This window comes from Erythrolamprus reginae, chromosome 1 (assembly GCF_031021105.1).
Source record: "Erythrolamprus reginae isolate rEryReg1 chromosome 1, rEryReg1.hap1, whole genome shotgun sequence".
Lineage (NCBI taxonomy): Eukaryota > Metazoa > Chordata > Lepidosauria > Squamata > Dipsadidae > Erythrolamprus > Erythrolamprus reginae.
The window spans coordinates 382113885-382128828 of record NC_091950.1 but is presented as its reverse complement, the minus strand read 5'-3'; the positions used below and the strand labels follow the sequence as shown (position 1 = coordinate 382128828).

Here is a 14944-nt window from a genome sequence, read left to right as displayed (position 1 = left end):
GTAATATTTCTTATCACACACAAGCAAATGTAAGCACACTGGAGTCTTATAACTTAATTTGTTCATGCTATGATTTCAATGGCCATGGAAGATAGACATTAAACTGGAAACTCCACAAATGTTGAAATTACACTTTCCAGAATTCCCAGGAATTGCCACTTGAGAAATTCTCCGAAATATAATTTTGGTGCATCTTGGAGTTTTCCCACTTCCTATCTCCCAGGGAAGAATAATTCTTCAATGGCAAAGAAATTATACCATGAGCAAAATGAGTTAGAAGCAAGTAGAAAAAAGTTAACTTCTGCATTTTGATTTTCCCACTAAAATTGTGCTGAGCTCCCACAACAACTGTATGTCAAAAATAGACAATCCATATTATGGCTTAAAATATTGTGTCAACCAGACTAATATATTAGGCTCACATTCTTTGGCAAACATTCACAATTTTAAAAAAAAGATTTAGAAGGCTGATTCTTTCACTGAAATCTTGCTCTCTTGCTCTTGGTAGTAGTGATTCTATTCCTGTTCATGCACCTCATTCTTGCAGGCAATTGTTTTGCATTTTCCCTTCAAAAACTGTCAGAAAGCAGAAAGGAAGGAAGAACTATTTGTATTTTGCAGCCCAAGTAATGAAGATAATAGGCAAGGAACAATTTCAGTGTAAAAGCAGATGCTGAACCTTCCATAACTGGCTTAGAAAATGCCTCTGTTTTGCAGATGTTGATGAATGTAGAGCTTCTAACTTCCTGTGCCAATATCAGTGTGTCAATGAGCCAGGAAGATTCTCCTGCGCGTGTCCAGATGGATATCAGCTGGTCAGAGGAAGAAACTGTCAAGGTAAGTTCACATATCTGCAAAAGTAATGATAATATTAATATTTTTAAAAAATCAAATCATACAAATCTTTGCTTAACCCAAAATGTTCTCTCTGTAATATAAAATCAAGGCTGTTAAACGTGTGGCCTGCAAGCCAGATGTGTCGCACGCTGCCCACGTCCAGTTTAGCGAGGCAGGGAAAAGTTGCAATATGTCACATGATGCTGCCATGATGACAATACGAGCTTCGCACCCCAGTATAAAATAAAACGCACCGAAGAGATGCCTAGTTTAAACCAGGCCTGGCAAAAGTGTCCAACCAACAAGGACCATTTATCTCCTACAGCATATAGCTTATTTGTTTTTTGTCTAAGACTGCAAAAGTCTGAGATGGGAGGGAGCAAGTAGAAATCAAGTATAGTATGACTGTTTAATTGGGGAATCCTACTTAAAAGTAGATTAAAGTATAGATGATAGAGATAGACATTTAGATGTAAATAAAAATAACTTTAAGAAACCTTGCATTTCTGAGATAGACTATAGTAGGTGAAGAATGGGGCAACCCTTAAATCTGTGAGCTCTATTTTGTTTTTATATGTAGTTCATGATCCACATAGAGAAGTTACAATATGTGCAAAAGAGGGACTAGGAAGATAGTTTGCAGACAGCAATAAATAATTAAGCTCTAACTACTAAGATATTTTGCAAATTCAAAGATGTTTTTCAAAAAACAATGGGACTTTCTTGGTTTTTTTTCCTTGAAAACATTTCGCTTCTCATGTAAGAAGTTTCTTCAGTTCTGATTAAATGGTGGGAAATAAAAAGAAAAAGAAATGGAGAGAAAAAAACAAGCAAGTCCAGTTGCCTTTTGAAAAGCAATTTTGAGACAACCATGATCTAGATGTTTGAGAATTTCCATAGACATTTGCACATTCAAATTTATGAATGTCCATGCACAAAGATTGCAAATAGAAGAATTGTAGAACTTTTGTCCTTTTCCCCCTAATATAGATATAAATGAATGTGAAACACGCAATGAATGTCGAGAAGATGAGATGTGTTCTAATTATCATGGTGGCTATCGCTGTTACCCAAGAAATCCTTGTCAGGAGCCTTACGCGCTTGCATCTGAAAAGTAAGAGAAACTATCAACAGAGTTCCAAACTGAATACTGTACCAGTTTGCAATGAAACGAGTATTTTTCAATCATTGTGCTTTCTTTTATAGTCGCTGTATTTGTCCAGTGTCTAATCCTCTTTGTCGGGACTTGCCATATTCCATTGTTCACAAATATATGAGCATCAATTCAGAGAGGACTGTGCCATCTGATATCTTCCAAATTCAGGCAACCACAATTATCCCCAATACAATTAACACCTTCCGGATTAAATCTGGAAATGACAACGGAGACTTCTTTCTTAGAGTAAGTATTCTGTATGTTCTTCTGAAGTTTCTTTGATGCTGAGGATGGAACTCAACAAATACAATACATGCCAAATTAAAGAGGCTAGAATCAACAGCTTCATTATGAAAAACTATTTTGTCCCATTGTGTCATCTGATCACTACTGAAGACATAATACATGTTTTATGTTCTTCCTTTTTTTTACACAAAATAACTCTGTTGTCAGATCTCAGAAATCAAAACATACAGTGATTCTTTAAAGCAGATTTCTTTATTGCTCCACACATATACACAGATCCTGCAAAACTGAAACAGATTTCTACCTACATGAAGCATATAGTTTGGGAGGTATTAGGGAGGTGCTGTTTTCACCCTTTTTCTCTTACATAAACTATCTGAACTGAGTTGCCTCTTACTCCTCTGGAATGCTCTCCCTCCCTCCTGTGAATCTAGACTACATTTCATCACACATCTGTGTTGGGCTGACCCAGAATTGCCCAGTGAACCTCCATGGCTGAGGGAGGGTTGAAACCTGCTATTGGTGGACCTACATTTAACACCTTTTACAATGACACTGGATGCAATAACCACTACAATACACTGGATATATCTTTGTGTGAATATCTATACACTTTGACAATGATTTGGAAGAAATGCTTCCAAGCGCATGCAAACATCTGTTATTAATTAAAGCCATATTTAGAGTCATTAAAATGACCTAAAGCAGTGACATTCAGGCATCTTTCACATTGAAGCCTGAAAAGGGATGTGATTGCTTTAATTAGTAAGGAAGAGAAAGTTGCACTCATAATTATGTGAGGTCTGAAATAGATGGGACAAGGTAAGACAATATATGGCGAGTAGGATCCGAGACCAAGCTATAAGAAACAAGTTGGAATCACTCTATAATATGTAAAGAAATATTTCACTCTTGGGTTTAAATGATTTATACAAGAAATACCCCCAACTGGTGGTGGGATATGATTGATTGTCTGGTGGTGGGATCACTGAGCACATGTTATATGTTGTGTGTGTGTTTTATATTATAAAAATCAATAAAAATATTAATTTTTTTAAAAGGTCTGAAATATATTTTCTAAATCATTTTCACATAAGCACATATCCTAGGAAATTATTTGTGGGTACATTGACTGTACATGAACATTTTTTCCTTCTTTCTTTCAGCAAACAAGCTCAGTGAGTGCAATGCTTCTGTTGGTCAAGCCATTAACAGGTCCACGAGAACATATCATCGACCTGGAGCTGTTGACAGTCAACAACATGAACTATCGGTCAAGTTCAGTATTGAGGTTAACACTTATTGTGGGACCTTATTCTTTTTAGTCACTGAAATTAAGTAATTTGCAAGCACCCAGAGCAACCAAAGAAGCTTTCTTTTGAATGAAGCACTTATGATTTTATTTATAGATTTTACATGATGTTTTTTAAAAGAAAAAACTTTATTAAGGAAATCAGTATATGCTATTACGCAATATAACCTGGATGTTGTCACCTTCTGTTGAGAAACTGCACCTCTATCATACTTACAATAACTTGTATTCATTGCCATGCTATGGCACAGCAGCTCTTTCCTGGGGAAAAATGCATAGAGGGAATGAGCCAAATTACATTCTTACTCAGCTCCTGCTTTGCTATGATTACTAGAATTTGTAATCAAAACATGAATACGCTGTGTACCTATGTGGGGGTGTGAGCAAGCAGAATTTCCAATTTCATAGAAACAACTTACAGAAGTTTACATACTCGTTCATACATTCAGCAATCATAGCCGTAAATATAGTTTATGTAATTTGAAAAGAAGCCTTCATACATTTTCAAAATAACTTGGAAACTAACCTTGTTTTCAGTTGTGATATTCAGGGCATATGTGCAAGCATTTAACCCAATACTACAATGGCACCACTTTTATCCAGTGAAATAGTGGGTATCCTAATCCAGTATGCCAATCCTTTGCTTGCAATAGCTCCATTTTATTTCAACATAGGAAAATCAATCCACATATGTATTTCTTCTCTTTAAGAGAATGAAATAAGCCAGCTGTTAAGAAAAAGGGCTTCACATGTTCTTCATGGGGGGCCCAGACCAAAAAAGGGCCATTTTATTATTCACTAACAGTAAACTCAATAGGACCTTGATAAGAACTACATCCACATGGAGGGAAGTAAATACTGGGGTACCCCAAGATTTTAGGTCCAGTACTCTTCAATATCTTCATACATGATCTAGACAAGGGAATTGAAGAGAAATTCATCAAATTTGCAGAGAATATTAGGCTGACAGGAATAGCCAAGACCCCAGAAAACAAGCTCAAAGTCCAAAAAGATTTTGACAGACTTGAATATTGGGCCCTATCCAACAAAATGAAATTCAACGTAGAAAAAGCTAAGGTAAGAAAACCCAACTGTATAGATACAGACTAGCTGAAACTTGGGGTTAATGCCAATAACTGCAAGAGAGATATTGGACTCTTAGTAAACAACCACTTAAATATGAGATAATATGATTTGGTGGCAATGAAAAAAAACCCAATGCAATCTTAAACTACAGTAATGATAGAATCAAGATTACAGGAAGTTTTACAAAGCCTTAGTAAGAGCACACCTGGAACACCACATCCCGTTCTATCACCATAATACAAAAAAAAGTTCAGAAAAGAGCAACAAAAATGATTAGGGTGCTAAAATGTACTAAGAACAGTTACAGAAATTGGATATGACTAGTATAATAAAAGGAAGAACTGGGGGGACATGATAGCATTATTCCAGTATTTAAAGGTCTCATACAAAGATGAGGGGGTCAAACTATTTTCAAAACACCAAAAGGCAAGACAAGAAACTGGTTAGAAACTAAGTAGAAAAGCAAGAACTAGAGTTAAGGAGAAATTTCCTAACGGTGAGAGCAATTAGCTGATCCAATAGCTTCCCCTGAGAAATTGTGGGTGCTCCATCACTGAAGGCTTTCAAAAAGAGACTGGACAGCCATTTATTTGAAATGATACTGTATACCGTAGGTTTTTGAGCAGGGGTTTGGACTACGAGACCTCCGAAGTGCCTCCCAAATCTATTTTAGGTACAGTGGTACCTCATCTTATGAACGCCTCTTCTAACGGATTTTTCGAGATTCGAACCCGGTGTTTAAGATTTTTTTGCCTCTTCTTCCAAACTACTTTTACCTTACGAACCCAAGCCGCTGCTGCTGGGATGAAGGGGTTTCTTTTTTTCCCCTTTTTTGAAGAAAGAAAAGGGAGGGGCAGCTTGGAGGGGGAAAGACTTTGCATTAACAAAAGTAGGAGAACAGCCTGCTTGCAGAGGCACTGAAAGGGTGTCTTTTGAAGAAAGAAAAGGGAGGGGCGGCTTGGAGGGGGAAAGACTGCATTAACAAAAGTAGGAGAACAGCCTGCTTGCAAAGGCACTGAAAGGGTGTCTTTTGAAGAAAGCCCCCCTTGCCTTTCCTCCTTCCCACTCATCCTTTAGCCTAGCCTTGCTTCTTCCACCCGCCCCCTTTAGCTGCTCCTCCCTGCCCTCTGTTCACCTCCCTTCTAAAGTTTGGGATTTTCCTGAAGGATTTGCACGCATTATTTGCTTTTACATTGATTCCTATGGGAAACATTGTTTCGTCTTACGAACTTTTCACCTTACAAACCTCCTCCTGGAACCAATTAAATTCGTATCATGAGGTACCACTGTAGTAACTAAATGTCTACTGAATTAACTACCATTGCCAGTAGTACATACCTATAAATGGATACACATACAGCCATCCAGTGCTCAAGGTTCTAGAGTCTATACTTTTCAATTCTCTCACGTAAATAAACTAGGAAAGAAACTCTGCCAGTGAAAATACGTATTGGGTTACATGAGCAAATTCCTGCTTTTTATGTGAAGGAGTCACATATTTTTCTAACATAAGTGAAACACAGCAAATCATGCCCAATAGGGGAAAGTAAAGTGCTTCTAGAGAGGGATTTTTGAAGTACTGTATTCCTTCCCAGCCTTATAGTGTAATATATAGACTCTTCTCTGAATATTAACCTGCATATTAAGGACATTTGAGTAATGTATATTAGATACATTCCTTGCTTTTGTTCTTTTAAAGTGCCTTAAGATTAAAGAAAAGAAAGAATTCTGCAGAGTTATTTGTTCTCATAGTGGACTTTGAAAAAAAACCAAAAAGATTAATAGGTGTGATAAAAAGGAAATAGTTTGCACTTGGTGTTTCCTGAGTAAAAGATACTGGGCAAATCTTTTCTACTTAAACATACCACTCATTGATATTTTAACTTTTCCAAGAAAAATAGTACATAAGGAGAAGTATTTGCCAAACATTAGTAAGCCTCTCATCCAAAACAATTAAAAAATCATTTGGATGGGGGAAAAAATCTTTAAAAATCATTTGGAGAAATAATTTTGTATAAGTATTATTATTTGTACAGGAGCAACCGTTCAAGTCTCCAACAAAAATATGGGGAGAAGTAGATACATGTTTGTATACTAAGATCTTCCAATCTTAAAAAAAAAAAACAGCTGTTTTTATGCTATTTCTTTTTTTAAATCATGTTTGGCTCTGGTTTTTCTATTTTTAAAATTTGAGGTCCAAGGGTTAGCTTCTCTTAATAAAGCTTTCTACAATATGTCATTAAACTTAGTCAACCGATATATCTGTTTTATAACTCAGAATTGTGATTCTAAATGTACGGTGTTTAGCAAAAGAAAAGTGTAATAGGACCTCAAGTTAAAAGCATTCTTTTGTATTATGTAAAGACTTCACTTGCTTCTTATCTAAAAATCATAACAAAGAACTCTTTGATGTACATTTTTCTAATAAATAAATAAAAGAACATATCTTTTAGTGGGTTCATTTTGTCTTTCAAGTTATTTTAAGTAAAGGACAGCTCAAAGAAACCAGATCAGTGGCTGGTGTATGTCATTAATTTTACAGGGATGCACACGTTCACACGGCTGTTCTCTAACTGTCATTTAGTAGCAGAATATATATTCTCATATAAAGTGAAAAGAAAGTTATAGGGAGCATGGTTAGAAGTATGTCTATCAAAACATTTTAATTAAAAGAATCATTAATACCGTTAGGTTAGTGGAAATAAAAGATTGTTTCCACTAACCTAGGATATGTTCTCAAACAGTTCGGATTTCTGCTCCAATTCAGTGATAGGAAGCATGAAGTCTATCACTTTAATGGGCTGGAAGCAATTCCAACAGTTGGCTTTGACAATTATCTAACTTTGGTTCCCTGTGTGAACCCCAGAAAAAATAAAGGTGGAGATCTACACATCATTATGTAATTACATAACATAAGGGAGAAAAGCAGGCTGAAGTGGGAGGAAAGGAGGAATAAGAAATGGATGGATCCAAATAGAAACATAGAAACATAGAAGTCTGACGGCAGAAAAAGACCTCATGGTCCATCTAGTCTGCCCTGTATTTTCTGTATTTTATCTTAGGATGGATATATGTTTATCCCAGGCATGATTAAATTCAGTTACTGTGGATTTATCTACCACGTCTGCTGGAAGTTTGTTCCAAGGATCTACTACTCTTTCAGTAAAATAATATTTTCTCATGTTGCTTTTGATCTTTCCCCCAACTAACTTCAGATTGTGTCCCCTTGTCCTTGTGTTCACTTTCCTATTAAAAACACTTCCCTCCTGGACCTTATTTAACCCTTTAATATATTTAAATGTTTCGATCATGTCCCCCCTTTTCCTTCTGTCCTCCAGACTATACAGATTGAGTTCATTAAGTCTTTCCTGATACGTTTTATGCTTAAGACCTTCCACCATTCTTGTAGCCCGTCTTTGGACCCATTCAATTTTGTCAATATCTTTTTGTAGGTGAGGTCTCCAGAACTGAACACAGTATTCCAAATGTGGTCTCACCAGCATTCTATATAGCGGGATCATAATCTCCCTCTTCCTGCTTGTTATACCTCTAGCTATGCAGCCAAGCATCCTACTTGCTTTCCCTACCGCCTGACTGCACTGTTCACCCATTTTGAGACTGTCAGAAATCACTACCCCTAAATCCTTTTCTTCTGAAGTATTTGCTAACACAGAACTGCCGATATAATATTCAGATTGAGGATTCCTTTTCCCCAAGTGCATTATTTTACATTTGGAAACATTAAACTGCAGTTTCCATTGCTTTGACCATTTATCTAGCAAAGCTAAATCATTTACCATATTACAGACACCTCCAGGAATATCAACCCTATTGCACACTTTAGAGTCATCGGCAAATAGGCAAACCTTCCCTACCAAACCTTCCCCTATGTCACTCACAAACATATTAAAAAGAATAGGACCCAGAACAGACCCTTGTGGCACACCGCTTGTAACCTGACTCTGCTCAGAATATTCGCCGTTAACAATAACTCTCTGATGTCTACGCTTCAGCCAGCTGCAAATAATAATAATAATAATTTATTAGATTTGTATGCCGCCCCTCTCCGAAGACTCGGGGCGGCTCACAACAAATCCATTTAACTATCCAGGGATTAAGTCCAATCTTCACTAATTTATCTATCAGCTCTTTATGTGGAACCGTATCAAAGGCTTTGCTGAAGTCCAGGTAGGCAATATCCACAGCACCACCTTCATCCAAATAGCAGGTCCTAGTGAAAGGAGAACACCAGACTCATCCAAGGGGAGAATTGGAGGTTGCTAAAGAAAGGATGAACACTAGGCTGGGGGACAGCTGCAGAAAACCAATAGCATCCACCAAAAAGAAAGTGGGCATTTGAGGGTCAGCCTCACATGAGGGGAAGGACCTGGGAAAGTCAAGACTAATATGAAGATAGCTGCAGAGATGGAAGGATGGAGGAGGAAAACATTGAAGGTACCCGTATATACTCGAGTATAAGTCGCTCCGACTATAAGTCGAGGCGCCTACTTTTGCCACAAAAACTGGGAAAATTTATAAACCCCTGTATAAGTCGAGGGTGGAAATTGCAGCGGCTACTGGTAACTTATAAAAATGGAAACCAATAAAATTACATCAATTGAGGCATCAGTAGATTAAATATTTTAGAATACAGTATTTATTTCAAAGAAAGCCAGTAAACTAGCTCTGTAAGTTTAAAAGAGGGTAAACAGGTATATATCCCCCAAGGCAGGTATAGGCAAAAAAAATGCAAGTACCTAGGTACTTACCTCAATCCCCTGCTCCTGCTGGTTTGGGTTAGGGTTAGGATACTTGACCTCTCCTTGCCTCAAAGAGATACAATTTCCCTCTATATTTACAATTACTGAACATCCAAAATATACTTAATTCTATGTATATATGCCATATGTGTAAATAAATATTACACACAGGCACACAAAAATATACTGTACATTATCTACTATATAAACTGTATGTGTATATACAGAGAGAGAAAGAGAGAGAGCTCTTGTAAAATTATATATGGTACATTCAACCTCATTTACTGTAATAGGAAAACAAACCCAGAGTCCACTTTCTGCCACACAGTTAACCATAACTAGAACATTACACATGTCTTCAGATGTACCGGTACTTCCCTAGCTTGCACATCACTGTTAGAGCTAGGAAATGTCATGGATTGAGTAAAATGTGGTGATTTTCACTTAACAATGCTTTTGCTTAACAACAAATTTTGAGCTCAATTGTGGTCATAGGTCTCTGTCTGTCTGTCTGTCTTCCTTTCCTGTCTGTCTGCGCCCCCCTCCTGTCCCCTCCCCGGGTAAATTACAGAGTCAATACTGTATTGTTTTTTTATTTAAGGTTACAAAGCAAATGAAGAATCATTTTGAGTATTCTTTAAAATTTCTTCAGTGAGATCCATAGCTAATCTGGCAAAAAAAAATTCACCTGGCAAAAATTTTTATTGTTGACATTAGGCACAGCCAGAGAGATGTCTTAAAAGGCAAACAAACTGTCAAAAAAGTATGTTTTTTAAAAATATAATATTTTGGTTGTTGAATTTAATTCTGCCTTGGCGCGGGGCAGCCCCCGCAGATGGGTGGCTGGCGAGGACCACGCATTTCCATCTTTGTGTCCGCTGGGGTTAAAGGAAAGTTTAGGGACCCCCGCCCCTTGGAGAAATGCCTCGTTGGTGACATTCTGAGCGTTTTTGCCTCCCCACTCCGAAAACCCCACTTCTCGGCAGCTTGCCGAGGCTGAGAGAAGAGTGATTTTAAAAGGCACTCTCAGCTTGGGGTTTTCTCCCTGCTGAAATGTTGCTCGCCCGCCGCCCTCAACACCCGCTTTGTCCTCGACCCGGCAGAAGAAAACCGCGTCCTTTCCTGTTGCTCTCTTCCCGAGAGGTGGGGTGAGGGGGTGTTGAGAAGACAAGCAAGAATCCACCCCCCACACACACACACCTCATCGGCTTTCCCCCCCTCTAGCGCGGCATTGGAGTGTTTGGCTGGCTCCTTTTCTTGCAGGGAGAGGGGGGAAAAGCTGGGGGGGGGGTGGATTCTTGCTTCTATCTTCTCGCCACCCCCCCACCACACCTCACCGGCTTAGGAATGTCGTTGCCTCCCACAGCCACTTCCCCACGCGCTTCGGATGTGCCTGCCTTTCCTACAGCAAAGACAGGCGGCACCTTCCCGAAGGGCTCAGTTAAGCGGGTGGGGGAAGGGCTGGCCATTTGCCGCCTCTCTCCGCTGTAGGAGGGAAGGCGCAAGCAAAGCAACGTTCCAAAACGGTCTCCGGGAAGCGACCGAGCGAAAGGCAATCGTCTGCCTTTCCTTCAGTTCAAAAGAGGAGGCAAATGCCCTGCCTTTCCCCAGCCGGTTAACCGAGCGCTTCAAGTTAACCGGCTGGGGGAAGGCGGGGCATTTGCCTCCTCTTTCGGGCTGAAGGAAAGGCAGACGATTGCCTTTCCCTCGGTCGCTTCCCGGACACCGCTTTGGGACATCGCTTTGGGAGAGGGGGCAACTGCTCCCGGTTTAAGAAGCAAGAATCCCCCCCCCAGCGAAACGGCTTTTTTCTTGTTTAGCGCGGCGTTCGAGTGGTTGGCAGGTTCCTTTGCTTGCATGCAAGAGCCAACCACTCGAACGCCGCGCTAAACAAGAAAAAAGCCGTTTGGCTAGGGGGGGGGTTTCTTGCTTCTTAACTGGGAGTAGTTGCCCCCTCTCCCAAAGCGATGTCCCAAAGCGGTGTCCGGGAAGCGACCGAGGGAAAGGCAATCGTCTGCCTTTCCTTCAGCCCGAAAGAGGAGGCAAATGCCCCGCCTTCCCCCAGCCGGTTAACTTGAAGCGCTCGGTTAACCGGCTGGGGGAAGGCGGGGCATTTGCCTCCTCTTTTGAACTGAAGGAAAGGCAGACGATTGCCTTTCGCTCGGTCGCTTCCCGGACACCGCTTTGGGACATCGCTTTGGGAGAGGGGGCAACTGCTCCCGGTTTAAGAAGCAAGAATCCCCCCCCCCAGCGAAACGGCTTTTTTCTTGTTTAGCGCGGCGTTCGAGTGGTTGGCAGGTTCCTTTGCTTGCACGCAAGAGCCAACCACTCGAACGCCGCGCTAAACAAGAAAAAAGCCGTTTCGCTGGGGGGGGGATTCTTGCTTCTTAACTGGGAGCAGTTGCCCCCTCTCCCAAAGCGATGTCCCAAAGCGGCCTCCGGGAAGCGACCGAGGAAAAGGCAATCGTCTGCCTTTGCTTCAGCTCCAAAGAAGCTCTGGGAGAGGGGGCAACTGCTCCCGGTTTAAGAAGCAAGAATCCCCCCCCCCTAGCCAAATGGCTTTTTTCTTGTTTAGCGCGGCGTTCGAGTGGTTGGCAGGTTCCTTTGCTTGCATGCAAGAGCCAACCACTCGAACGCCGCGCTAAACAAGAAAAAAGCCGTTTGGCTGGGGGGGGGGATTCTTGCTTCTTAACCGGGCAGTTGCCCCCTCCCCCAGAGCGATATCTTTAGCGGTCTCCAGGAAGCGGCTTAGGGAAAGACAGCCGTCTGCCTTTGCTTCAGCTCCAAAGAAGCTCTGGGAGAGGGGGCAACTGCCCGGTTAAGAAGCAAGAATCTACCCCCTAGCCAAACGGCTTTTTTCTTGTTTAGCGTGGCGTTCGAGTGGTTGGCTCTTGTGTGCAAGCAAAGGAACCTGCCAACCACTCGAACGCCGCGCTAAACAAGAAAAAAGCCGTTTGGCTAGGGGGTGGATTCTTGCTTCTTGACCGGGCAGTTGCCGCTTCTTTCTAGCTGAAGCAAAGGCAGACGGCTGTCTTTCCCTCAGCCGCTTGCGCCCCCTTGTGGTGACATGTCAGTCACCCGAGTATAAGTCGAGGTCGGGTTTTTCAGCCCATTTTTGGGCTAAAAAAACCCGACTTATACTCGAGTATATACGGTATATGATTGTGTAATATGGCAACTGATATACAAGGAATGAACATTTGGTAATGAATGTACAGTTTTTATTTCAGTAGATGTTTGGCTGCCTTTTGGTGTTATAATAGCTTGTCCACATCCCACCTCCCCAATATTCTATGAGACTTAACTGCAATTTTCAGTTTTTAAAAAGCCCATTCCCTTAGGCTATAACTCTGGTATTTTCAATGTGGCATTCCAAAACAGCCAGAGTTTTATTTCAGGAATGGTCCTTAGCCCCAAATGGTGCCTTGGACTTTCTTAGAAAATAAAAAATGTTGGGAGTACAGTGTTTGTTTAGAAATAACACAGAGAACATAGACAAAAAGCAGCACCAAATAAAAGCAGGGTGGGGTGGTGATATGGCTAGTGATTGTGAGTGACAACCAACACTAGTAATTTGGAGCTTTTAAACTCAATTCCCTTTGGCAGCCATTTTGTGAAGATGGCCACCCAGAAACTACAAAATTCCAGATTTGTGCTGTAGCCCAAAGGTTGAAGGCTTTCTACAAATCCTGGGGAGAAATGGTCTTTCTACCTTTGGTTCTATTTCTTTTCTGTTCTTATACTTCACCTGCTCCTCTGATAAACTGCAGCCGTAATACTATCTCTAAATTACTCTATCTCTGCAACATGTAGGAAAGGAGGAATAACAATGAAATATATAACACAACAGAGCAGGGAGTATAGTATTCATGTTACAAATTACTATAAGTGCCCTTATTGTTTGTGATTAGATTACAGCTCCAAAAATCCTTGTCCTTTGTGTTATGCTTGCTTTTGGGGGGTGTTGCCACTTAAAATCTGGGTGAGCCTTTTGGGCTTCCATCATGCCCAAAACCTATCTTTCAAAGGCAGTTTGAAGATTTATTTTATTTATTTATTTTATTTATTCTTTGTCCAATCTACAATACATATGAGAGAGAATAGACATTGAGTAATACAGTATATATAAAGATAGTAAGTAAAAAAAGAAGATAAATATATGAGAGGGAGAGAATATATATGATATATGAGATAAGGAAAGACAATTGGACAGGGGATGTTAGGCACACTAGTGCACTTATGTACGCCCCTTACTAGCCTCTTAGGAACTTGGAGAGGTCAATCGTGGATAGTCTAAGGGAGAAATGTTGGGGGTTGGGGGTTGACACTATTGACTCCGGTAATGAGTTCCACGCTTCGACAACTCGATTGTTAAAGTCATGTTTTTTACAGCCAAGTTTAGAGCGGTTAATATTAAGTTTGAATCTGTTGCGTGCTCTTGTGTTGTTGCGGTTGAAGCTGAAGTAGTCGTTGACTGGAAGGACGTTGCAGCATATGATCTTGTGGGCAATACTTAAATCGTGTTTTAGGCGCCGCAGTTCCAAGCTTTCAAGAATTTATTTATTTGGAAATAAATCAGTTTCATAAATATGGGCTCATTTACAGCACAGGTTCCTCAGATGAGTGTCATTGTGGTTCATATTCTAGGTTGGAATGGTACAATATGCAGCTTCAAGTAGCAGATAAAATCTGGCTCTGTGCTATTTACTCCTTTAAGTGATTTAAGGAGTACAGTATCTGCAATTGACTTGAAATCTGCTCTGTGCTTGCAACTGTTTTGAAATAACATAAAATTGTCCCTAAAGCATAGCATCTTCCCAGAAACCTGGATCGTGTCAGTAAAAATAAAACTCTTGAGTAAACAAGCCTGCTGTGGGCATAGTAACCAAGTTCATTCACTCTTCAGGACCACCTGAACATGAGTCCAGTGGGATTATTATGTTTGGACATCTTTAAAAACAGGAGTTTACTGTTGAAATCCATCACCATAGTAGCAGGCAGTTGCTTATGTTTTGAAAAGGCCAACCACGTTTCTAACTTTATAGCTCTTCAACTCAAATACAGAACAGCTGCTTGACTGATCATATGCTATGTGGGGCCCACTAGGGATAAAAGCAACTCTTCATCAAATAACATTTAACGCCCTCGCATTTCCATCAAAAACCATAAACTCTGCTAGATGGCAAATCTCCACATTTCCCAGGTGGGGGAACACCTGCCTGACACAAAATTAAAACTCACAGCATCTGGTTGTTGTGGAGGGGGAGGCAAATCTTATTTCATCTGGCCCACAGAACAAATTATGGTTGCTAGTGAAAGGAGAGGGGGTAAAAAGTCAAATGCTTTTTCTAGTTAGGCAAAAACAGATGTTAAATGGAGCTGTTTATCTTGTATATACTTTATATATATGTTAAAAAAAAGCAGACCCTTTTAATAAAATACCAGTTCAAACTGTCCACAGTTCAGAATAATATTCAGAGAATTTTACAGTTAATAATTTAGGTAATATATTTCCACCCACCATCACTCCTGTCCCAATCATTATTA

The 14944-nt window shown here is 40.2% G+C and overlaps 1 protein-coding gene across 1 annotated transcript in view; it reads left to right on the top strand.

The window, feature by feature from the left end:
- The window catches only part of EFEMP1 (EGF containing fibulin extracellular matrix protein 1), a 69049-nt gene extending 61955 nt beyond the window's left edge, over positions 1 to 7094 (top strand). Inside the window, exons 8-11 of the mRNA XM_070734768.1 lie at positions 718 to 837; positions 1828 to 1951; positions 2044 to 2239; positions 3406 to 7094. Coding sequence (XP_070590869.1) covers positions 718 to 837; positions 1828 to 1951; positions 2044 to 2239; positions 3406 to 3564 — 599 coding nt within the window. The 3' untranslated portion in view covers positions 3565 to 7094. The remainder of the gene's footprint in view (positions 1 to 717; positions 838 to 1827; positions 1952 to 2043; positions 2240 to 3405) is intronic.
- The last annotated feature ends 7850 nt before the right edge of the window (positions 7095 to 14944 follow it).